General features: G+C 44.7%; 1 protein-coding gene across 2 annotated transcripts in view; it reads left to right on the top strand.

The window, feature by feature from the left end:
• The window catches only part of LOC110507771 (membrane-associated phosphatidylinositol transfer protein 3), a 156,833-nt gene extending 135,230 nt beyond the window's left edge, over window positions 1-21,603 (top strand). For both annotated transcript variants that reach the window (XM_036965164.1, XM_036965165.1), the window contains exons 14-20: window positions 5,978-6,094; window positions 6,434-6,582; window positions 6,898-7,047; window positions 7,738-7,921; window positions 8,399-8,527; window positions 8,857-9,238; window positions 19,076-21,603. In XM_036965164.1, coding sequence (XP_036821059.1) covers window positions 5,978-6,094; window positions 6,434-6,582; window positions 6,898-7,047; window positions 7,738-7,921; window positions 8,399-8,527; window positions 8,857-9,171 — 1,044 coding nt within the window. In that variant the 3' untranslated portion in view covers window positions 9,172-9,238; window positions 19,076-21,603. The remainder of the gene's footprint in view (window positions 1-5,977; window positions 6,095-6,433; window positions 6,583-6,897; window positions 7,048-7,737; window positions 7,922-8,398; window positions 8,528-8,856; window positions 9,239-19,075) is intronic.
• The last annotated feature ends 3,274 nt before the right edge of the window (window positions 21,604-24,877 follow it).

Here is a 24,877-nt window from a genome sequence, read left to right on the forward strand (position 1 = left end):
GCTCTATAGGAGAAAGCCCTGCCTCCAGCTGTTTGCTTAGCAATTCTAGGGACAGTAAGGAGTCCTGTGTCTTGTGACCGTAGCGTACATGTAGGTATGTACGGCAGGACCAAATTGGAAAGATAGGTAGGAGCAAGCCCATGTATTGCTTTGTAGGTTAGCAGTAAAACCTTGAAATCAGCCCTAGCCTTAACAGGAAGCCAGTGTAGAGAGGCTAGCACTGAGGTAATATGATCACATTTTTGGGTCCAATCAAGATTCTAGCAGCCGTGTTTAGCACTAACTGAAGTTTATTTAGTGCTTTATCCGGGTAGCTGGAAAGTAGAGCATTGCAGTAGTCTAACCTAGAAGTGACAAAAGCATCGATTAATTTTTCTGCGTAATCTTTGGACAGAAAGATTTTTGCAATGTTACGTAGATGGAAAAAAGCTGTCCTTGAAACAGTCTTGATATGTTCGTCAAATGAGAGATCAGGGTCCAGAGTTATGCCGAGGTCCTTCACAGTTTTATTAGAGACGACTGTACAACCATCAAGATTAATTGTCAGATCCAACAGAAAATCTCTTTGTTTCTTGGGACCTAGAACTAGCATCTCTGTTTTGTCCGAGTTTAAAAGTAGAACATTTGCCACCATCCACTTCCTTATGTCTGAAACACAGGCTTCTAGGGAGGGCAATTTTGGGGCTTCACCATGTTTCATCGAAATGTACAGCTGTGTGTTGTCCGCATAGCAGTGAAAGTTAACATTATGTTTCCGATTGACACCACCAAGAGGTAAAATATATAGTGAAAGCAATAGTGGTCCTAAAACCGAGCCTTGAGGAACACCAAAATGTACAGTTGATTTGTCAGAGGACAAACCATCCACAGAGACAAACTGATATCTTTCCAAAAGATAAGATCTAAACCAGGCCAGAACTTGTCCGTATAGACCAATTTGCGTTTCCAATCTCCAAGAATGTGGTGATCGATGGTATCAAAAGCAGCACTACAGTCGTGGCCAAAAGTTTTGAGAATGACACAAATATTGATTTCCACAAAGTCTGCTGCCTCAGTTTGTATGATGGCAATTTGCATATACTCCAGAATGTTATGAAAAGGGATCAGATGAATTGCAATTAATTGCAAAGTCCCTCTTTGCCATGCAAATGAACTGAATCCCCAAGAAACATTTCCACTGCATTTCAGACCTGCCACAAAAGGACCAGATGACATCATGTCAGTGATTATCTCGTTAACACAGGTGTGAGTGTTGACGAGGACAAGGCTGGAGATCACTCCGTCATGCTGATTGAGTTCGAATAACAGACTGGAAGCTTCAAAAGGAGGGTGGTGCTTGGAATCATTGTTCTTCCTCTGTCAACCATGGTTACCTGCAAGGAAACACGTGCTGTCATCATTGCTTTGAAGAAAAAGGGCTTCACAGGCAAGGATATTGCTGCCATTAAAATTGCACCTAACCATTTAACCATTGCACCTAACCATTGCACCGTAACCATTTATCGGATCATCAAGAACTTCAAGGAGAGCAGTTCAATTGTTGTGAAGAAGGCTTCAGGGTGCCCAAGAAAGTCCAGCAAGCGCCAGGACCGTCTCCTAAAGTTGATTCAGCTGCAGGATCGGGGCACCACCAGTGCAGAGCCTGCTCAGGAGTGGCAGCAGGCAGGTGTGAGTTCATCTGCAGGCACAGTGAGGCGAAGACTTTTGGAGGATGGCCTGGTGTCAAGAAGGGCACCAAAGAAGCCACTTCTCTCCAGGAAAAACATCAGGGACAGACTGATATTCTGCAAAAGGTACAGGGATTGGACTGCTGAGGACTGGGGTAAAGCCATTTTCTCTGATGAATCCCCTTTCTGATTGTTTGGGGCATCTGAAAAAAAGCTTGTCTGGAGAAGACAAGGTGAGCGCTACCATCAGTCCTGTGTCATGCCAACAGTAAAGCATCCTGAGACCATTCATGTGTGGGATTGCTTCTCAGCCAAGGGAGTGGGCTCACTCACAATTTTGCCTAAGAACATAGCCATGAATAAGAGAGCAACTTCTCCCAACCATCCAGGAACAGTTTTGTGACAAACAATGCCTTTTCCTGCATGATGGAGCACCTTGCCATAAGGCATAAGTGATAACTAAGTGGCTCGGGGAACAAAACATTGATATTTTGGGTCCATGGCCAGGAAACTCCCCAGACCTTAATCCCATTGAGAACTTGTGGTCAATCCTCAAGAGGCGGGTGGACAAACAAAACCCCACAAATTCTGAAAAACTCCAAGCATTGATTATGCAAGAATGGGCTGCCCAGAAGTTAATTGACAGCATGCCAGGGCAGATTTCAGAGGTCTTGAAAAGAAGGGTCAACACTGCAAATATTGACTCTTTGCATCAACTTCATGTAATTGTCAATAAAAGCCTTTGACACATACTTTTTTGCCCCACTGTACATTGTTTGTCTTCAGGAAGGCAGTGAGTTGTGCGCAACAGCTTTCTCTAATTTTTTTCTACAATTGTTGATAGGAATGGGAGATTCAATATAGGCCGATAGTTTTTAATATTTTCCAGGTCAAGGTTTGCCTTTTTCAAGAGAGGCTTTATTACTGCCACATTTAGTGAGTTTGGTACACATCTGGTGGATGTGCTGTTTATTATGTTCAGCATAGGAGGTCCAAGCACAGGAAGCAGCTCTTTCAGTAGTTTAGTTGAAATAGGGTCCAGTATGCAGCTTGAAGGTTTAGAGGCCATGATTATTTTCATCAATGTGTCAAGATATATACTGTATATATTAAAAAACTTGAGTGTCTCTCTTGATCCTAGGTCCTGGCAGAGTTGTGCAGACTCAGGACAAATGAGCTTTGGAGGAATACGCAGATTTAAAGAGGAGTCCGTATTTTGCTTTCTAATGATCATGATCTTTTCCTCAAAGAAGTTAATGAATTTATCACGGCTGAAGTGAAAGCCATCCTCTCTTGGGGAATGCTGCTATTTAGTTTTGGATTGTTGTTATTCTCCTCAATTAAGTTGGAAAAATAGGATGATCAAGCAGCAGTGAGGGCTCTTCGATACTGCACGGTACTGTCTTTCCAAGCTAGTAGGAAGACTTCCAGTTTGGTGTAGCGCCATTTCCGTTCCAATTTTCTGGAAGCTTGCTTCAGAGCTCGGATATTTTCTGTATACCAGGGAGCTAGTTTCTTATGACAAATGTTTTAGTTTTTTAGGGGTGTTACTGCATCTAGGGTATTGCTCAAGGTTAAATTGAGTTCCTCAGTTAGATGGTTAACTGATTTTTGTACTCTGACGTCCTTGGGTAGGTGGAGGGTGTCTGGAATGGCATCTAGGAATCTTTGGGTTGTCCGAAAATTCATAGCATGGCTTTTGATGATCATTGGTTAGGGTCTGAGCAGATTATTTGTTGTGATTGCAAATGTAATAAAATGGTGGTCCAATAGTCCAGGATTATGAGGAAAAACATTAAGACCCACAACATTTATTCCACAGGACAAAACTAGGTCCAGAGTATGACTGTGGCAGTGAGTAGGTCCGGAGACATGTTGGACAAAACCCACTTAGTCGATGATGGCTCCGAAAGCCTTTTGGAGTGGGTCTGTGGACTTTTCCATGTGAATATTAAAGTCACCTAAAATGTGAATATTATCTGCCATGACGACAAGGTCCGATAGGAATTCAGGGAACTCAGTGAGGAACACTGTATATGGCCCAGGAGGCCTATAAACAGTAGCTATAAAAAGTAATTGTGTAGGCTGCATAGATTACATGACTAGAAGCTCAAAAGACGAAAACGTCGGGGGAGGGGGTTTTGTAAATTGAAATTTGCTGTCGTAAATGTTAGCAACACCTCCGTCTCTGCAGAGGATATGGTCACTAGTGTAGCCAGGAGGTGAGGCCTCATTTAACACAGTAAATTCATCAGGCTTAAGCCATGTTTCAGTCAGGCCAATCACATCAAGATTATGATCAGTGTTTAGTTCATTGACTATAACTGCCTTGGAAATGAGGGATCTAACATTAAGTAGCCCTATTTTGAGATGTGAGATATCACAATCTCTTTCAATAATGGCAGGAATGGAGGTGGTCTTTATCCTAGTGAGATTGCTAAGGCGAACACCGCCATGTTTAGTTTTGCCGAACCTAGATTGAGGCACAGACACGGTCTCAATGGGGATAGCTGAGCTGACTACACTGACTGTGCTAGTGGCAGGCTCCACTAAGCTGGCAGGCTGGCTATCAGCCTGCTGCCTGCACCCTATCTCATTGTGGAGCTAGGGGAGTTAAGAGCCCTGTCAATGTTCGGAAATAAGATGAGAGCACCCCTCCAGCTAGGATGAAGTCCGTCACTCCTCAACAGGCCAGTTTGTGGGTGTCCCAGAAAGAGGGCCAATTATCTACAAATTCTATATTTTGTGAGGGGCAGAAAACAGTTTTCAACCAACAATTGAATTGTGAGACTCTGCTGTAGAGCTCATCACTCCCCCTAACTGGGAGGGAGCCAGAGACAATTACTCGATGCCGACACATCTTTCTAGCTGATTTGCACGCTGAAGATGGTGACCTCTGACTGTTTCATCCTAACATTGAATTGGAGTGACAATACAATACGTAAAGACACAACTTGAAGCAACCATGTATTTATCCATGGAGCACGTTCTGATTGGCCAGTGAGGTGTCAAGCCTCGACACACCCACAACTTGTTTATTAATCAAAACTCAGCCCTTACGCACCACCAGCTACTGCTCCCATTATTCCAGTTTTGAAAATAGCAAAAATATTTCTGACACAACCCCGTACCTATAATGCTACCGCCAGTGAAAAATGTACCATTGCATTAGGTTTGCTCAAATAGAGCCCTTAATGTACATATGCTACTGCACCACAACCCTTAGAAATGGCCCTTTAAGTTTCCTAAAAGTTTCCTTCAGTCAAACCCGTCCCCAATTACTCTATCACCTACCACCTGTGGTTAAGACTGAGGTAATGCAGCATACATCACTGCAACATAGCCAGGGAATTACATCTGCAAACTCCTTTGCTTTCATTTCCTATTAAAATCCCACCAGCTCAGCAATAAAGTTGTTTTATGTCCCAAATGGCACGCTATTCTCTATGTAGTGCACTACTTTAGACTAGCCATATGGGCCCTAGTCAAAAGTAGTGTGCACTACATATTGAATAGGGTGCCTTTTGGGATGCGTTCATAGAGTTAGAGGATTTCTCCTTAGCTCAGCTCAGTTAGGGTTATTCATCTTTCTCTTTGAAATGAGATGTAGTGAAGGGGAACTAGAACCACACTCCTACTGTAGCCAGGGGTTCATGGAGATTCGACAGCCTCTTTTGGTAAGGTCCTGTAGTGCACATTTCTTCTGAGACTCATTAGCCACACGTCTCAAATGTGATGCATCGCATCAAAACGTGTAGGGCTATTTGTCATTGTTCCTTTGACATTCCATTCTGCCGATGTAACCACTACGTCTGAAGAGGAGTGATGCAGAAAGTAATGAAAGACAAATGTGTAGCCCCAAATGGCCCTATTCCCTTTATAGTACATTACATTTGACCAGAGATCATGGTCTCTGGTGAAAGTCGTGCACTATATACTCTTAGAAAAAGGGTTGCAAAAAGGCTCTCCCCATAGGACAACCCTTTTTGGATCCAGGTACAACCCCTTTTACACCAGGTACAACCCTTTTTACACCAGGTACAACCCTTTTTACACCAGGTACAACCCTTTTTACACCAGGTACAACCCTTTTTGGTTCAATGTAGAACCGTCTGTGGAAAGGGTTATACATGGAACCCAAAAGAGTTCAACCGGGAACCAAACAGGTTCTACTTGGAACCAAATATGGTTATTCAAAGGATTCTCCATTTAGGTTCTAGATAGCACCTTTTTTCTAAGAGTGTAGGGTTCCATTTGGGATGCATACAAACCCAAAGAGAAGTGACAGAAAATGACTTCTCCTCATGCAGAATGTGACTGGCAACCACAGGGTGAATGATGTCATCACCACAGAGGAGGGACCACAGACTCTGGTTGGTCGGTTCATGTACGGCCCCTTGGACATGGTGACTCTGACTGGAGAGAAGGTGACGACACCACACAACATGCCTCAGCAATAAACATTATTAATTAAAAGTGTCTGCATGTCAATAAACATGAACCCATATTGCTCTGACGAAGGATCTTGCTCCTGAACCTTTTTGCATAATTTGCAAACACCCGTTGCACTATTTACAACACTATAGTTGCAGCACTTTTAAAAGTGTCTGCGTGTCCATGAAGTTAAATTGATACTTCTCTTAAAGTGAGTGGTCTGACAAAGGAATGTGTTTTGACAGACGTCAACACTAAAGTTTATTGAAAGGAATTAAATTGCTGCCCTGAACCTTATAATCTTATCATGAATCTATCTTGTCCTCTCACAGGTGGACATTCTCCTGATGACACAGCCCCAGTCCGGCCGCTGGGTCCACTTTGACACAGAGGTGACCACCAGTAGTGGCAGAGTGGTCTACACAATTCCCAAGAGCAAGAAGCTGGCCACCGGGGTCTACCCTATCAAAATGGTGGTCAAGTAATCAAACAGCTCCTTTTTATTCCTTATTGAGATGCAACCACAGCATGTTTGTTACAGTATGTTAGCGGTTCTATCAATAATAAAATGGATGTGGGTTGGGATGAGTTCCCATGAAAGTGTACTGAGTTAAAGGGTACTGAATTCAAATATGGCACATATCAGCGATGGAGGTAAAGTAGCGTGAAGCTCTAACAGTGTACTCACAGGTTGTTGAATAACAAGGAGCCCCAGAGGTGCTGCTGCTGTGAATTACCACCAAACCTATTGATCATCCTCCCCCCTCTCCCCCTCTCTTTTCCTCTCTCTCCCCAGGGGAGATCAGACTAGTGCGGAGGCCTACCTGACGGTGCTGCCCAGGGGGATGGAGTGTGTGGTCTTCAGCATCGATGGCTCCTTCGCTGCTAGCGTCTCCATCATGGGCAGCGACCCTAAAGTCCGTCCCGGAGCTGTGGACGTCGTCAGGTAAATGATGACTGTGTGTGTGTGTGTGTGTGTGTGTGTGTGTGTGTGTGTGTGTGTGTGTGTGTGTGTGTGTGTGTGTGTGTGTGTGTGTGTGTGTGTGTGTGTGTGTGTGTGCGTGCAATTGTTTGTGTGTATGTTTGTGAATGTGTCTTCCAGATTTTGTTTGATTAAGGAGCAGTTCAAGCAGAGAGAAATGATTAATGGAATGAAAATGATAACTAAATTGCAACGCCAAGAAGTCATCTGTTCAGCTCAAAATATGATCCTTTTATTTTGTCACATTAAAGGGAGTTTGAGGGAAGTTGCTGAATAGCATTAGCGCAATTGCTAACTAGCATTAGCGCAATGACTGGAAGTCTACATAAAAAGCTGTAAACTTCCAGGCATTGCGCTAATGCTAGTTAGCACTGGTTTGCAAAACTACCTCTAACGTCCTTCATACTGGACACAGATACATAGCAAATGTCTCCACAAGTTAATCTGACTCTGGGGAAGTAGATAAAGGGCTTCATTGTAAAAAAAATCCTGTAGTATCCCTTTAATACATGAAGGGAGAAAACAAACACTAAAAAGATGAAAATAAAAAATAAACCATAAATCTCAGAGGAATATTATTGATGTCAATCTGTCGTTATGTTCAGTGAAAACGATAATTCTCAGAGCAATGTATCTATTTATCTTTGTGTCCAGACATTGGCAGGACCTGGGCTATCTTATCATCTACATCACAGGGAGGCCAGACATGCAGAAGCAGCGTGTGGTGTCATGGCTGTCCCAACACAACTTCCCCCAGGGCATGATCTTCTTCTCTGAGGGCCTGGTCCACGACCCACTGAGACAGAAAACCATCTTCCTCAGGAACCTAGTGCAGGAGGTACAATACCTTCAAAATAATGTGGATATCTTTTTCTTTCTATCTCGACTCCTTCTCTTTGTGTATGTCTCTTCCTCTCTTTCTCTCTCTCACCCTCTATATCTCTCACTCTATTTTTTCTCTCCCTTTCTCTCTCTCTCTTCTTCTCTCTTTCTCTTCCTCCCCTATTCTCACGCACACTTCTTTGGTTCTCACATTGACATTGACTTTGTAGGCACAGCAGTATAACCTCTGGTCGCACTGCATGAAAGTGCCAAACCCATCATCAAGTGTTACTTCCCCCCCTCCCTCTCTGTCTCTTTCTTTCTTTCTTTCTTTCTTTCTCTATCTCTCTCTATCTCTCTCGCTCCCTCCATCCCTCTCTCTCTCCCTTTCTTTATTTCTTTCTCTCTCTCTCACTTTCCCTCTCTGTCTCTCTCTCTCCCTCTTTCTCTCTTTCTCCTCTCCCCCTCTCTCTCTCTTCTCTCTCTCTGCCAGTGTCACATTAAGATCAACTCAGCCTATGGCTCCATGAAGGACATCTCTGTGTACAACATGCTGGGTCTGAGTCCTTCCCAGATTTATATTGTGGGCAGGCCTTCCAAGAAGTACCAGAATCAATGTCAGGTAGACATCAGTACACTCTTCTACTTTTCTTTAACGATCAAGCTAATGGCATTGATTCACTAATAGTTATCGATCGTGTTTTGATGTATCTATTCTTGTCTGTCTTTCCTGTCACTCTCCATCGCTATCTACCTGTTTAGTCTTCTATTCTTTTATCTAACATGGCCACTCTCACTAACTGTCTCGCTCTCTCTCTCGCTCTCTCTCTCGCTCTCGCATTCTCCTATTCTCTCTCGCACTCTCTCTCTCTCTCTCTCGCTCTCTCTCTCTCTCTCTCGCACTCTCTCTCTCTCGCACTCTCTCTCTCTCTCTCGCGCTCTTTCCCATAGTTCCTAAGTGATGGCTATGCAGTGCACCTCTCCTCACTGCAGTTTGGCCACCGGGCCAGACCCAAGAAGCTTTCCTCAGTACGCATGGTCCTGAAGAAAGGCTCCTTTGGCCTCTCTGCCAAACCCGACTTCCTGTGTAAACGCACCCACCTGAGGAGAACCATGTCTGTCCAACACCCTGATCCTCCCTGCACCCCCAACCCCAAGCCTGAGCGGGCCCAGAGCCAACCAGAGTCTGACCAAGACCCCGGGGGAGGAGGTGGCCATGGTGTCTGGGGGCGGGCCTCCATGCACCGTGGAGAAACGACACCCTGACGGACAGAGAGAGATGGAGGGATGATGGAAGAGGAGGAGGACAGGGGTCTCAGTGTCCAGGGTCAAGGTGAACATTCACACTTAAATTGTTTAAATTGCCCTATATTATACTCCTAGAACTGTATGATTATACCATCTCTCTATAATAGCAACACACTGAAAATATCCCCCCAGAACCTGTTTCTGCGTTGTTGTACTTGAGGCTGTGAAAATACCTTGTTCCCTCTTCCATTGTGTAATTTGTGTAGACTGCAGCATATGGGCAATTATGTAATGTGAATAAATTATTAATTTAGATATTGACTTTTGGCTCTTCAGCAATGTGGCCTAAGCCTCTGAGAACATAAGGCTTTGGAAAGCTTTGACTCCAAGCTGTGTACTCTAGTGCAGTCAATAAATGTTCACCTTGATTTTGTTAAGTTTTGTGGTGTGGTACACAAGGGTCATCACAGCTGGAATAGGAGCTGCAGACGGCTTGATTTTGTTATGTTTTGTGGTGTGGTACACAAGGGTCATCACAGCTGGAATAGGAGCTGCAGACGGCTTGATTTTGTTAAGTTTTGTGGTGTGGTACACAAGGGTCATCACAGCTGGAATAGGAGCGGCAGACGGCTTGATTTTAATTATTATCATTTTTTTTATTTTACCCCTTTTCTCCCCGATTTCGTGGTATTTTGGTAGTTACAGTCTTGTCTCATCGCTGCAAGTCTCGTTCAGTCTCAGGAGAGGCGAAGGTCGAGAGCGATGTTTCCTCCGAAACACAACTCAACCAAGCCGCTTCTTGACACAATGGAAACACCGTACACTTAGCGACCGTGTCAGCGTGCATCGCTAGAGCGCGATGTGACAAGGACATCCCTGCCAGCCAAACCCTCCAATAACCCGGGCGACGCTGGGCCGATTGTGCGCTGCCCCATGGGTCTCCCAGTCGCGGCCGGCTGCGACAGAGCCTGGACTCGAACCAGGCCTTAGACCACTGCGCCACTTGGGAGGCCCAGACATTATGATTTATACAGCTAAACAAAATAATAATAATAACAGCTTTACTGTCTGAGAGAAGGGGAGAGGGGCAGAGAGAGAGATAAAACTTAAAAAGTGAAACATGGAGAGAGAGACTGCAGTCAGAAAGATGGAGAGAGAGGAAAGAGAACGAGAGATGGAGAAAGCAGGCAGGAAGATATAGAGATAGGGGGAGAGCAGACAGACAGAAACGGAGAGAGAGCAGAGATCAGTCTGTATACTCCCTCATAAATATTCATGCAGGAACCTGAGATAGCTGTGCTATTATTAGGAACAGTTCCTTTATTTTAAAAGCCCAATGCCTCCTATTTTCCCATTTAACAGAGCCGAAATCCACTCATTTCTAGGTTTTGGGAATAGTGTTTCTGCAATTAAGGAGATTGGAGCATGGGTACTATGTCACTTCAGTGGGCCTGTAGGAACTAATCTACACTGAACAAAAATAGTCATGTGAAGTCCATAGATTGAAGCCTAATTAATTTATTTAAATGTATTTAAATTGACTGATTTCCTTATATGAACTATAACTCGGCAAAATCATAGACATTGTTGCATGTTGCGTGTATATTTTTGTTCAGTATAGTTGTCTTTCGTTGGTCACGGTAATGCACAGGTGAATAGGATAATTCACTGTTCACTTACAGAACATTCGGAAAGTAGTCAGGCCCCTTCCCTTTTTCCACATTTTGTTACATTACAGCCTTATTCTAAAATGTATTAAATATGATTATTTCTTCATCAATCTACACACAATACCCCATAATGACAAAGTGCAAAAAGGTTTTTAGAAATTTGAGCAAATGTATTGAAATGGAAAAACAGAAATACTTTATTTACATAAGTATTCTGACTCTTTGCTATGAGACTCAAAATTTAGCTCAGGTACATCCTGTTTCAATTTTTCATCCTTGAAATGTTTCTACATCTTGATTGGAGTCCACTTGTGATAAATTCAATTGACTGGATATGATGGAAAGTAACAAACCTGTCTATATAAGGTCCCGCAGTTGACAGTGTATGTCAGAGCAAAAACCAAGCCATGAGGTCGAAGGAATTGTCCCCAAAAAATGTTTGCTGCGTTGAAGGTCCCAAAGTACACAGTGGCCTCCATCATTCTTGAATGGAAGAAGTTTAGAACCACCAAGACTCTTCCTTGAGCTAGCCGCTGGCCCAACTGAGCAATCGGGGGAGAAGGGCCTTGGTCAGGGAGGTGACCAAGAACCTGATCGTCACTCTGACAGAGCTCCAGAGTTACTCTGTGGAGATGGGAGAACCTTCCTGAAGGACAACCACCTCTGCAACACTTCACAAATTAGGCATTTATGGTAGAGTGGCCAGACCGATGCCACTCCTCAGTAAAAGGCACATGGACTTGGAGTTTGCCAAAGGGCACATAAAGGACTATCAGACCATGAAAAACAAGATTCTCTGGTCTGATGAAACCAAAATGAAACTCTTTGGCCTGAATGCTAAGCTTCACGTCTGGAGGAAACCTGGCACCATCCCTATGGTGAAGCATGGTGGTGGCATCATCATGCTGTGGAGGTGTTTAAAGCGGCAGGGACTGGGAGACAAGTCAGGATCGAGGGAAAGATGAACGGAGCAAAGTATAGAGAGATCCTTGATGAAAACCTGTTCCAGAGCTCTCAGGACCTCAGACTGGAGTGAAGGTTCACCTTCCAACAGAACAACAACCCTGAGCACACAGCCAATACAATGCAGGAGTGGCTTAGGGATAAGTCTCTGAATGTCCTTCTGTGGCCCAGCCAGAGCCCAGACGAACCCGGTCGAACATCTTTGGAGAGACCTGAAAATAGCTGTGCAGCGATGCTCCCGATCCAACCTGACAGAGCTTGAGAGGATCTGCAGAGAAGAATGGGAGAAACTCCCCAAATAAAGGTGTGCCAAGCTTGTAGGGTCATACCCAATAAGACTCAAGGCTGTAATTTTATGTAAATTATGTAAATGTGTTATATTTCAGTTTTTTTAATTGTTATATACATTTGAAGTCGGAAGTTTACATACACTTAGGTTGGAGTCATTAAAACTTGTTTGTCAACCACTCCACACATTTCTTGTTAACTGTCATGTACTGTCATGTTGTGTCTTGTTTCTGTCCTTTCCCTTCACCCTGTCTCCCTCTGCTGGTCGTTGTTAGGTTACCTTTTCTCCCCCTCTTTTCCCCAGCTGTGCCTTGTCTCCTCCTAACTACCTCGTCACCCCTTTTCCCACCTGTTCCCTTTTTCCCTCTGATTAGGTCTCTATATCTCTCTCTGTTCCTGCTCCTGTCCTTGTCGGATTCTTGTTTGTGTTGTTCATGCCTGAACCAGACTATCGTCATGTTTGCTGCAACCTTGTCCTGTCCTGTCGGAACCTGCCGGTCCATCTGAGCCTACGTTTTGTTTTGTTATTAAAGAAGCTCTGTTTACGTTAATTCGCTTTTGGGTCCTCATTCACGCACCGTAACAGAAGAATCCGACCAAGAATGGACCCAGCGACTTCGGATCCTCTCCACTCAGCCGTCGAGATCCAGGGAGCGATGCTAGGCAGACACAAGCAGGAATTGTCTGCTGCTCGGCATGCCGTTGAGACCCTGGCCACCCAAGTCTCCAACCTCACAGAACAGGTTCACCATCTCCGCCTCGATCCACCGGCCACTTCCAGGGCTTTCGAATCTCCGGAGCCCAGAATCAATAACCCGCCGTGTTACTCTGGGGAGCCCACTGAATGCCGCTCGTTCCTCACCCAGTGTGATATTGTGTTTTCTCTCCAGCCCAACACTTACTCCAGGAGCACTGCTCGTGTCGCCTACGTCATATCTCTCCTTACTGGACGGGCTCGTGAGTGGGGCACGGCAATCTGGGAGGCAAGGGCTGAGTGTACTAACCAGTATCAGGACTTTAAGGAGGAGATGATACGGGTTTTTGATCGATCTGTTTTTGGGGAGGAGGCTTCCAGGGCCCTGTCTTCCCTATGTCAGGGTAATCGATCCATAACAGACTACTCTATTGAGTTTCGCACTCTTGCTGCCTCCAGTGGCTGGAACGAGCCGGCTTTGCTCGCTCGTTTTCTGGAGGGTCTCCGCGCAGAGGTAAAGGATGAGATTCTCTCCCGGGAGGTTCCTTCCAGCGTGGATTCCTTGATTGAACTCGCTATTCGCATTGAGCGACGGGTTGATCTTCGTCACCGAGCTCGTGGAAAGGAGCTCGCGTTCTCCGTTGCCCCCCTCTCCGCATCACTACCATCTTCCTCTGCCGGCTCGGGTGCTGAGCCTATGCAGCTGGGAGGTATCCGCATCTCGACTAAGGAGAGGGAACGGAGAATCACCAACCGCCTCTGTCTCTATTGCGGTTCTGCTGGTCATTTTGTCACTTCATGTCCAGTAAAAGCCAGAGCTCATCAGTAAGCGGAGGGCTACTGGTGAGCGCTACTACTCCTGTCTCTCCTTCAAGATCCTGCACTACCTTGTCGGTCCATCTACGCTGGACCGGTTCGTCAGCTTCCTGCAGTGCCTTAATAGACTCTGGGGCGGAGGGCTGTTTTATGGACGAGACCTGGGCTCGGGAACATGACATTCCTCTCAGACAGTTAAGGGAGTCCACGGCCTTGTTCGCCCTGGATGGTAGTCCTCTCCCCAGGATTCAGCGTGAGATGCTACCTTTAACCCTCACTGTTTCTGGTAATCATAGCGAAACCATTTCTTTTTTAATTTTTCGTTCACCTTTTACACCTGTTGTTTTGGGCCATCCCTGGCTAGTTTGTCATAATCCTTCCATTAATTGGTCTAGTAATTCTATCCTCTCCTGGAACGTCTCTTGTCATGTGAAATGTTTAATGTCTGCTATCCCTCCTGTTTCCTCTGTCTCTTCTTCACAGGAGGAGCCTGGTGATTTGACAGGGGTGCCGGAGGAATATCACGATCTGCGCACGGTGTTCAGTCGGTCCAGGGCCACCTCTCTTCCTCCACACCGGTCGTATGATTGTAGTATTGATCTCCTTCCGAGAACCACTCCCCCCCGGGGTAGACTATACTCTCTGTCGGCTCCCGAACGTAAGGCTCTCGAAGATTATTTGTCTGTAGCTCTTGCCGCCGGTACCATAGTCCCCTCCTCCTCTCCCGCCGGAGCGGGGGTTTTTTTTGTTAAGAAGAAGGACGGGTCCCTGCGCCCCTGCATAGATTATCGAGGGCTGAATGACATAACAGTGAAGAATCGTTATCCGCTTCCTCTTATGTCTTCAGCCTTCGAGATCCTGCAGGGAGCCAGGTTTTTCACTAAGTTGGACCTTCGTAACGCTTACCATCTCGTGCGCATCAGGGAGGGGGACGAGTGGAAGACGGCGTTTAACACTCCGTTAGGGCACTTTGAATACCGGGTTCTTCCTTTCGGCCTCGCTAACGCTCCAGCTGTCTTTCAGGCATTAGTCAATGATGTCCTGAGAGACATGCTGAACATCTTTGTTTTCGTTTACCTTGACGATATCCTGATTTTTTTCACCGTCACTCCAGATTCATGTTCAGCACGTTCGACGTGTCCTCCAGCGCCTTTTAGAGAATTGTCTTTTTGTGAAGGCTGAGAAGTGCTCTTTTCATGCCTCCTCCGTCACATTTCTCGGTTCTGTTATTTCCGCTGAAGGCATTAAGATGGATCCCGCTAAAGTCCAAGCTGTCATTGATTGGCCCGTCCCTAAGTCACGCGTCGAGCTGCAGCGCTTTCTCGGCTTTGCGAACTTCTATCGTCGTTTCATCCGTAATTTCGGTCAGGTGGCAGCTCCTCTCACAGCCCTTACTTCTGTCAAGACGTGCTTTAAGTGGTCCGTTTCCGCCCAGGGAGCTTTTGATCTCCTCAAGAATCGTTTTACATCCGCACCTATCCTTGTTACACCTGACGTCTCTAGACAGTTCATTGTCGAGGTTGACGCGTCAGAGGTGGGCGTGGGAGCCATTCTTTCTCAGCGCTCCTTCTCTGACGACAAGGTCCACCCTTGCGCGTATTTTTCTCATCGCCTGTCGCCGTCGGAACGTAACTATGATGTGGGAAACCGCGAACTGCTCGCCATCCGCTTAGCCCTAGGCGAATGGCGACAGTGGTTGGAGGGGGCGACCGTTCCTTTTGTCGTTTGGACTGACCATAGGAACCTTGAGTACATCCGTTCTGCCAAACGACTTAATGCGCGTAAGGCGCGCTGGGCGCTGTTTTTCGCTCGTTTCGAGTTCGTGATTTCTTATCGTCCGGGCTCTAAGAACACCAAGCCTGATGCTTTATCTCGTCTCTTCAGTTCTTCAGTAGCCTCCACTGACCCCGAGGGGATTCTCCCTGAGGGGCGTGTTGTCGGGTTGACTGTCTGGGGAATTGAGAGGCAGGTAAAGCAAGCACTCACTCAAACTCCGTCGCCGCGCGCTTGTCCCAGGAACCTTCTTTTCGTTCCCGTTCCTACTCGTCTGGCCGTTCTTCAGTGGGCTCACTCTGCCAAGTTAGCCGGCCACCCTGGCGTTCGGGGTACGCTTGCTTCCATTCGCCAGCGCTTTTGGTGGCCCACCCGGGAGCATGACACGCGTCGCTTCGTGGCTGCTTGTTCGGTCTGCGCGCAGACTAAGTCCGGTAACTCTCCTCCTGCCGGCCGTCTCAGGCCGCTTCCCATTCCCTCTCGACCGTGGTCTCACATCGCCTTAGATTTTGTCACCGGACTGCCTTCGTCAGCGGGGAAGACTGTTATTCTTACGGTTGTCGACAGGTTCTCTAAGGCGGCTCATTTTATTCCCCTTGCTAAGCTTCCTTCTGCTAAGGAGACGGCACAAATCATCATCGAGAATGTTTTCAGAATTCATGGCCTTCCGTCAGACGTCGTTTCGGACAGAGGTCCGCAATTCACGTCTCAATTTTGGAGGGAGTTTTGCCGTTTGATTGGGGCTTCCGTCAGTCTCTCTTCCGGCTTTCACCCCCAGTCTAACGGTCAAGCAGAACGGGCCAATCAGACTATTGGTCGCATCTTACGCAGTCTTTCTTTTCGCAACCCTGCGTCTTGGTCAGAACAGCTCCCCTGGGCAGAATACGCCCACAACTCGCTTCCTTCGTCTGCGACCGGGCTAGCTCCTTTTCAGAGTAGCCTCGGGTACCAGCCTCCGCTGTTCTCATCTCAGTTCGCCGAGTCCAGCGTCCCCTCCGCTCAGGCTTTTGTCCAACGTTGCGAGCGCACCTGGAAGAGGGTCAGGTCTGCACTTTGCCGTTATAGGGCGCAGACTGTGAGGGCTGCTAATAAGCGTAGAACTAAGAGTCCTAGATATTGTCGCGGTCAGAGAGTTTGGCTCTCCACTCAGAACCTTCCCCTTAAGACCACTTCTCGCAAGTTGACCCCGCGGTTCATTGGTCCGTTCCGTATTTCTCAGGTCATTAATCCTGTCGCAGTTCGACTTCTTCTTCCGCGATACCTTCGTCGCGTCCACCCGGTCTTCCATGTCTCCTGTATCAAGCCCGTTCTTCGCGCCCCCGCTCGTCTTCCCCCCCCCCCCCCCCATCCTTGTCGAGGGCGCACCCATCTACAGGGTCCGTAGGATTTTGGACATGCGTCCTCGGGGCCGTGGTCATCAGTACCTAGTAGATTGGGAGGGGTACGGTCCTGAGGAGAGGAGTTGGGTTCCCTCTCGGGACGTGCTGGACCGTGCGCTGATCGATGATTTCCTCCGTTGCCGCCAGGTTTCCTCCTCGAGTGCGCCAGGAGGCGCTCGGTGAGTGGGGGGGTACTGTCATGTACTGTCATGTTGTGTCTTGTTTCTGTCCTTTCCCTTCACCCTGTCTCCCTCTGCTGGTCGTTGTTAGGTTACCTTTTCTCCCCCTCTTTTCCCCAGCTGTGCCTTGTCTCCTCCTAACTACCTCGTCACCCCTTTTCCCACCTGTTCCCTTTTTCCCTCTGATTAGGTCTCTATATCTCTCTCTGTTCCTGCTCCTGTCCTTGTCGGATTCTTGTTTGTGTTGTTCATGCCTGAACCAGACTATCGTCATGTTTGCTGCAACCTTGTCCTGTCCTGTCGGAACCTGCCGGTCCATCTGAGCCTACGTTTTGTTTTGTTATTAAAGAAGCTCTGTTTACGTTAATTCGCTTTTGGGTCCTCATTCACGCACCGTAACATTAACAAACTGTAGTTTTGGCAAGTCGGTTAGGACATCTACTTTGTGCATGACACAAGTAATTTTTCCAACAATTGTTTACAGACAGATTATTTCACTTATAATTCACTGTATCACAATTTCAATGGGTCAGAAGTTTACATACTAAATTGACTGTGCCTTTAATTAAACAGCTTGGAAAATTCCAGAAAATGATTTCATGGCTTTAGAAGCTTCTGATAGGCTAAATTACATAATTTGAGTCAATTGGAGGTGTACATGTGGATGTATTTCAAGGCCTACCTTCAAACTCAGTGCCTCTTTGCTTGACATCATGAGAAAATCTAAAGAAATCAGCCAAGATCTCAGAAAAAAAGTCACAAGTCTGGTTCATCCTTGGGAGCAATTTCCAAACGCCTGAAGGTACCACGTTCATCTGTACAAACAATAGTATGCAAGTATAAACACCATGGGACCACGCAGCCTTGTTACCGCTCAGGAAGGAGACATGTTCTGTCTCCTAGAGATGAACGTACTTTGGTGCGAAAAGTGCAAATCAATCCCAGATGAACAGCAAAGGACCTTGTGAAGATGCTGGAGGAAACAGGTTCAAAAGTATCTATATCCACAGTAAAGCGAGTCCTATATTGACATAACCAGAAAGGCCGCTCAACAAGGAAGAAGCCACTGCTCCAAAACTGCCATAAAAAAAGCCAGACTACGGTTTGCAACTTCACACGGGGACAAAGATTGTACTTTTTGGAGAAATGTCCTATGGTCTAATGAAACAAAAATATAACTGTTTGACCATAATGACCATCGTTATGTTTGGAGGAAAAAGGGGGAGGCTTGCAAGCCGAAGAACACCATCCGAACCGTGAACCACGGGGGTGGCAGCATCATTTTGTGGGGGTGCTTTGCTGCAGGAGGGACTGGTCCACTTCACAAAATAGATGGGGACATGAGGAGGGAAAATTATGTGGTTATATTGAAGCAACATCTCAAGACATCAGTCAGGAAGTTCAAGCTTGTTCGCAAATGGATCTGCCAAATGGACAATGACCCTAAGCATACTTCCAAAGTTGTGGCAAAATAGCTTAAGGACAACGAAGTCAAGGTATTGGAGCGGCCATCACAAAGCCCTGACCTCAATCCTATAGAAAATATGTGGGCAGAACTGAAAAAGCGTTTGCGAGCAAGGAGGCCTACAAACCTGACTCAGTTACACCAGCTCTGGGAAGCTTGTGGAAGGCTACCCGAAATGTTTGACCCAAGTTACACAATTTAAAGACAATGCTACCAAATACTAATTGAGTGTATGTAAACTTCTGACCCACTGGGAATGTGATGAAAGAAATAAAAGCTTAAATAAATCATCCTCTACTATTATTCTGACATTTCACATTCTTAAAATAAAGTGGTGATCCTAACTGACCTAAGACAGGGAAATTTTACTAGGATTAAATGTCAGGAATTGTGTAAAACTGAGTTCAAATGTATTTGGCTAAGGTGTATGTGAACTTCCGACTTCAACTGTATACATTTGCACAATTGTCTAAAAACCTGTTTTCGCTTTGTCATTATGGAGTATTGTGTGTAGATTGATCAGGGGAAAAAACAATTTAATCCATTTTAGAATAAGGCTGCAGCGTAACAATATTTGGATAAAGTCAAGGGGTCTGAATACCTTCTGAATGCATTGTCTATATACTGTATGTGGCTTTGGAATTTGATTGGAATTTGAACCACTATACTAACTGAATCTCTCTTTCTTTTGGCAGTGTCGTCACCTATTTTGGATCTTCTGCTGGTATCAGTTGTGTTAACCTCCTGCTTGGCTGCTTGGCCCTCTACACTTCTTTAACAGCTGCCCTTCTCCACTCCCAGGACTCAGTAGATGATGTTCCTCAAGCTTTCTCCTCATGCTTGAAACAGACATGGATTCATCCTAATGCTGTCTCTCAAGCTCAAATTATGTCCAATGTGGCAAAAGTTTTTTCAGTGGCAGTGCTAATGAATCAATGTGTTATCGTTTGTCAAGCTGAGAGAGAGAGACACTTTGGTCATTTGTAAAACAGTGCAGAAACATTTGCTGCAGAACATTAGATCAGCACACAGATACAACCAGAGTCATATGCCAGAAGACTCCCTCTCATCCCCCACTGGGAATAGTAACAGAGAAGATCCTGTTGAAACCTATGGAGGAATGTTCTAGCCCAAGCAATACACCGCCAGGAGATGTTCCAGAGGGTGTTCATTGATCTGCTGTGTTGACAGGTGGCAGAGCTACACCGACTGACTCTTGCAATTATGCTCTAGGTAAATAGGACAGACATCTTGTCCCTCTCTATGGTCTGTGTCCCCAGGATTGCTGTGGGGCCTCTGGCTGCTTCACGCTGGAGACATTAACTTTATGTTCCTCAGCCCGGCTGACCTAAACTAACCCCACTCCAGCCTCCGCCCTATAGCCATCCATCCATCTCTCCCTCTCTCATTCAGTCAGTCATTGAGGCAGAACATGGCTTCAGACAGCAGCCTGGTAGGGGGTCCATGGCCACTGGTTGCTCTGACTTGCACTATACAAGTACTACAGTATACCGTGGTGCTTGGTGGGCTGTAGTTCTGTGGAATGCCTGTGGAATGCTGTTACTCCTGCTGGCTCAGATACGATAGCGGGATTTTCTTGCTGTTGTGATCTTATATCGGTCCGCAGATGTTGAACTACATGTTTTACTCCTTCCCTGTCGAGGTTCTGGGCTCGTATGATATGCTTTGTAAAGCTGTTCGAGGGAAGGCTTGTACTGAATTGACTGGAAATGTTTACAGGTTGGTGATGAGATAGACACAGCCATCAGAGTAGTCATGACGACCTCTCATGAGGAATGATGAAATCAATGATTTGATTTTGTTATGGTCAAAAGTCTACGACATGGACCTGACAGTTGGAAGAGAATACGTCCTGTTAACATTATATCTTGCAATAGATCCTAACTTTTTTGTCAGGGGAAATAACATCATTCAGAATGCGATAGTTAGCAGCCATTTTAGGAAAGCTACATCTTTAACTGTGAGGGTCATTGGGACTAATGAAGGGGCATGTCTATTGATATGAGATACCATGTCACCTTATCATACATTGTACTATGGTGGGTTAGGAAAAGATCTCACCTCTCTTTGCAACACACATATTTTTCTATGATGAAAAACTGTGTGCAGAAATATTTTAAAAGTGTGTTTTTTAAACTTTGTTGTTTAATGTGACTGATAGTTACTTTTGCCTTAATATCTATTTTGTTGTTGTGTAGAATAATGAAAATTATATTACTAACCTAATTGCTTGACCAAAGTATGAGTTTGACATTCATGAGAAAGTACATTGTATCTACTTGATATTTTGTCTTGTATACATTTTAAGTATATGCTGGAATGGAGTCATGCTTCATGTATGCACTGTGTGTGTGTGTGTGTGTGTGTGTGTGTGTGTGTGTGTGTGTGTGTGTGTGTGGGTGCGTATGTGTGTGCGTGCTTATGTGTACGTTTCTATATATTTAAGTATTACGTTTCTGTATAATCAAGTATTTATGGTGTAAATACCTGGAGCTCCAATATGCTCCTGAACATGAAAGTAAAGACCATGTATTCTGGAAGGAGAAGTCGAAGGTTGTTCAGTGTTGCCTGTTAAAAGCAGGAGTATGGTTCAGATTTAAGATGAGTGTTTCACCAAGGATTACACTGGCAAGGTTTTTATAACTGTCAAGAAAGAGTGACAGCTTTAGCATTGCCTCTGGGTTTAGTTTCAAACCCATTGACTGGAGAAGAATCTCTGTTGGTTAAAATTAGAAGCTTTGAAAGAGAGTGTGAGAGAGAGAGAGAGAGAGAGAGAGAGATAAAGAGAGTTGTTTGCTTTCCTCTTTTGTTTAACCACATTGAGTAACACAGCTTTGGGACAGTATCTAAGCTTACTAAACTAATGACAGAACAGTAGCTATATTTAAAACATGAATGTAAAAAAGTCCCAGTAACTCCATCCCTATAATAATGTCAATAACATACCAGCAACAATGTCCTGGTCTGGGTGAATACTGTTGATAGGATGATATACAGTTTGACTTGTGATTTGTATCTTGATCATGACAATGTCATCTGATCATTCCCATCAATATAATGTGTTGTACACAGTATGATAATGTGTTTTCGAAGACACTACCATAGGCGTTGTACACTAAGACATTTACAGTGATTCTGATTTCAGCTGGCCTGTTTCCTATAAAATGTGGTGTGAAAGGAAAAAATAAATTGCCATGAAATATTTTACATCATTTCTGTAAATTAAGTTATATTTGTTTATTGATTGTCATGCTATTCTATCTTGAGGTAAACTATATGGTCAGAGTTGCACTGCTGCAGAAAACCAATAGAACATTTTGTTCAGATTGTAGTGGAAACGTGTTTATGTGATATGGTTTCCTGTAATTGTGTTCTTGGACTTCAACCATCTCTCACTATCTTGTCAGTAATAAAAAGAAAAAGAGCACAGACAGAGGCTCAATGTGATGATGATCCTGTGTCTATATTAATTGCCTTCACAGCTGTCGCTATAGACGCTCCTGTATTGTAATGGAGAGTCGAGAAGCAGGTGAAAAGTTGAATAAAATCCCTAACATGGAACGTGACAACATAACAGAAGAGTCTACGCATAAACACAGGAACAATACACGTATAAAGAGCACAGACAGAGGCTAAACTTGGTTTTAAAACTCCAATGCTCCTGTGTCTGTGTCAGTGGAGGCTCCTCGGAGCAGGAAGGGGTGGATCATCCTCAGTGAATTTCCTAAAAATAAAAAGTTATACATTTTAGATAAAACTATACAAAATGTATTCATGTCACCAAATAATAAATTTAAACTGTCACGTCTACCCCCTTTCCGGCGCTCAACGTCGCCGGTCCACTAACCACCAGTCCTGGCAATCCATCTTTACGCACACCTGGTAACCATCATTACGCATTACGCACACATGTGTCTCATCTGATCTGTCACCTGGACACAATAGTTGAACAGTTTTGAACAAATTCATTACTTCAAAAAAGAAGGAGGAGCAAGAGACAGCTAGATATATTTTGTCCATTTTTATTTCACTTAGCTAGCAAATGGAACTAGCTAGTTTTGCCTATTCAAACACCCGGCTCAATTAGAGGGATGCTATGTTAGCTACTGTAGCTGGCAATGACTCCAACACTGGAACTCATCCAAGTCAAGGTAAGCTTTACTAATTTATTGCCACTGGGGCCCGCCTGTGTAACTGTTAACAACTTACTGACTGAACTCTATACTGCATGATTGTAGCGGTTTTACTAACGTTCTATTAGCTTTGTTGACTATGATGTTACTTTAGCTAATATGGTGACAACGATGTAGGCTGTGTGTAGCAGTTATGATATGAAGGTTTGGCCTGGAAAGGTTTTTTAGTCTGGTCACAGACAGCTGATGTGTTGTGTATTGAAGTCCACAAGCAAAGGGAAAATGTGAGAGGAGGAGAGCTCTTAGATGCGAGAAGGAACACAACAGACTGTATGTAGCTATGGAAGTTAACTGTGTGTGATCAGGGGTGTATAATTCCGCCGATTCTGTTGAAAAAGGTTTCTTAAACGAAAGCAAACAGAATGAAATGGGGATAAGCATACCTGATTTTGTCCAATAGAAACTCTTGTTTGCAACTGTTGGACCAATGATTACACGCTAGATCAGCTAGATGCAGGCAATAATGTGCAAGGCAGTATTGAATGTGTAACTGTCTGTCACCTCAAATTTGTCTCTCCACCTGTCTGCACCTATGTTGTAAACTTTCATTCATAGGTTAGGTTGTAGCAACCTCATGAGGGGTATAGGGAAAATTAGAGTATCATGTAGTAGCCTAAACCTATCGCTGTTACATTTAACTGGGTGAAGGAAATATGAACAACAGTCCTCCAATATGCTGTAATAGAAAGGCCATGCTCATAAAAAAAGAATTGTCCTTAAACGGCACCAACTGCCACTGGTCTTTATTAATAACCTTCAAAGCTAGTAAGGTATCGTTCAGAGCCATTCAGAGCCACCTAATTCCTGTAGTGAAGTACTAGATGCTAATACCAAAGTATATTCCTTTGCTACTCTGATCTGATAGAGCACAGACAAAGGCTTTTGTTTCTTAGTTATCTTCAAAGCTACTCTTAAAGACCCTCAGTACTTGATTCCTGTACTGAAAAGCTAGCTGCTAAATACACTATACCTTTGAGCTAAATATGTTTGGTACTGTGACCTGAGATGTCTGTGATAAACTGAGCTGTCTCCTCCAGGTTATTCTCCAGCTCTAATAATCAGTCCTGGGAACTTCATCCCATCATTCTAATGACTCCATGAAGCCTATTATCACACATCTTTGTGCAGACCTCTTCTTAATATTTATGCTAATCCACAGCTATTTGGAAAGCTTCACCAGATAGCCCACATTGTAAAATGTTAACCTAAATGCTTAATTACAGTGCCTTGCGAAAGTATTCGGCCACCTTGAACTTTGCGACCTTTTGCCACATTTTAGGCTTCAAACATGTAGATATAAAACTGTATTTTTTTGTGAAGAATCAACAACAAGTGGGACACAATCATGAAGTGGAACGACATTTATTGGATATTTCAAACCTTTTTAACAAATCAAAAACGGAAAAATTGGGCGTGCAAAATTATTCAGCCCCCTTAAGTTAATACTTTGTAGCGCCACCTTTTGCTGCGATTACAGCTGTAAGTCGCTTGGGGTATGTCTCTATCAGTTTTTCACATCGAGAGACTGAATTTTTTTCCCATTCCTCCTTGCAAAACAGCTCGAGCTCAGTGAGGTTGGATGGAGAGCATTTGTGAACAGCAGTTTTCAGTTCTTTCCACAGATTCTCGATTGGATTCAGGTCTGGACTTTGACTTGGCCATTCTAACACCTGGATATGTTTATTTTTTAACCATTCCATTGTAGATTTTGCTTTATGTTTTGGATCATTGTCTTGTTGGAAGACAAATCTCCGTCCCAGTCTCAGGTCTTTTGCAGACTCCATCAGGTTTTCATCCAGAATGGTCCTGTATTTGGCTCCATCCATCTTCCCATCAATTTTAACCATCTTCCCTGTCCCTGCTGAAGAAAAGCAGGCCCAAACCATGATGCTGCCACCACCATGTTTGACAGTGGGGATGGTGTGTTCAGCTGTGTTGCTTTTACGCCAAACATAACGTTTTGCATTGTTACCAAAAAGTTCATCTGACCAGAGCACCTTCTTCCACATGTTTGGTGTGTCTCCCAGGTGGCTTGTGGCAAACTTTAAACAACACTTTTTATGGATATCTTTAAGAAATGGCTTTCTTCTTGCCACTCTTCCATAAAGGCCAGATTTGTGCAATGTACGACTGATTGTTGTCCTATGGACAGAGTCTCCCACCTCAGCTGTAGATCTCTGCAGTTCATCCAGAGTGATCATGGGCCTCTTGGCTGCATCTCTGATCAGTCTTCTCCTTGTATGAGCTGAAAGTTTAGAGGGACGGCCAGGTCTTGGTAGATTT

This window comes from Oncorhynchus mykiss, chromosome 27, assembly GCF_013265735.2.
Source record: "Oncorhynchus mykiss isolate Arlee chromosome 27, USDA_OmykA_1.1, whole genome shotgun sequence".
In the NCBI taxonomy this organism is placed as follows: Eukaryota; Metazoa; Chordata; class Actinopteri; order Salmoniformes; family Salmonidae; genus Oncorhynchus; species Oncorhynchus mykiss.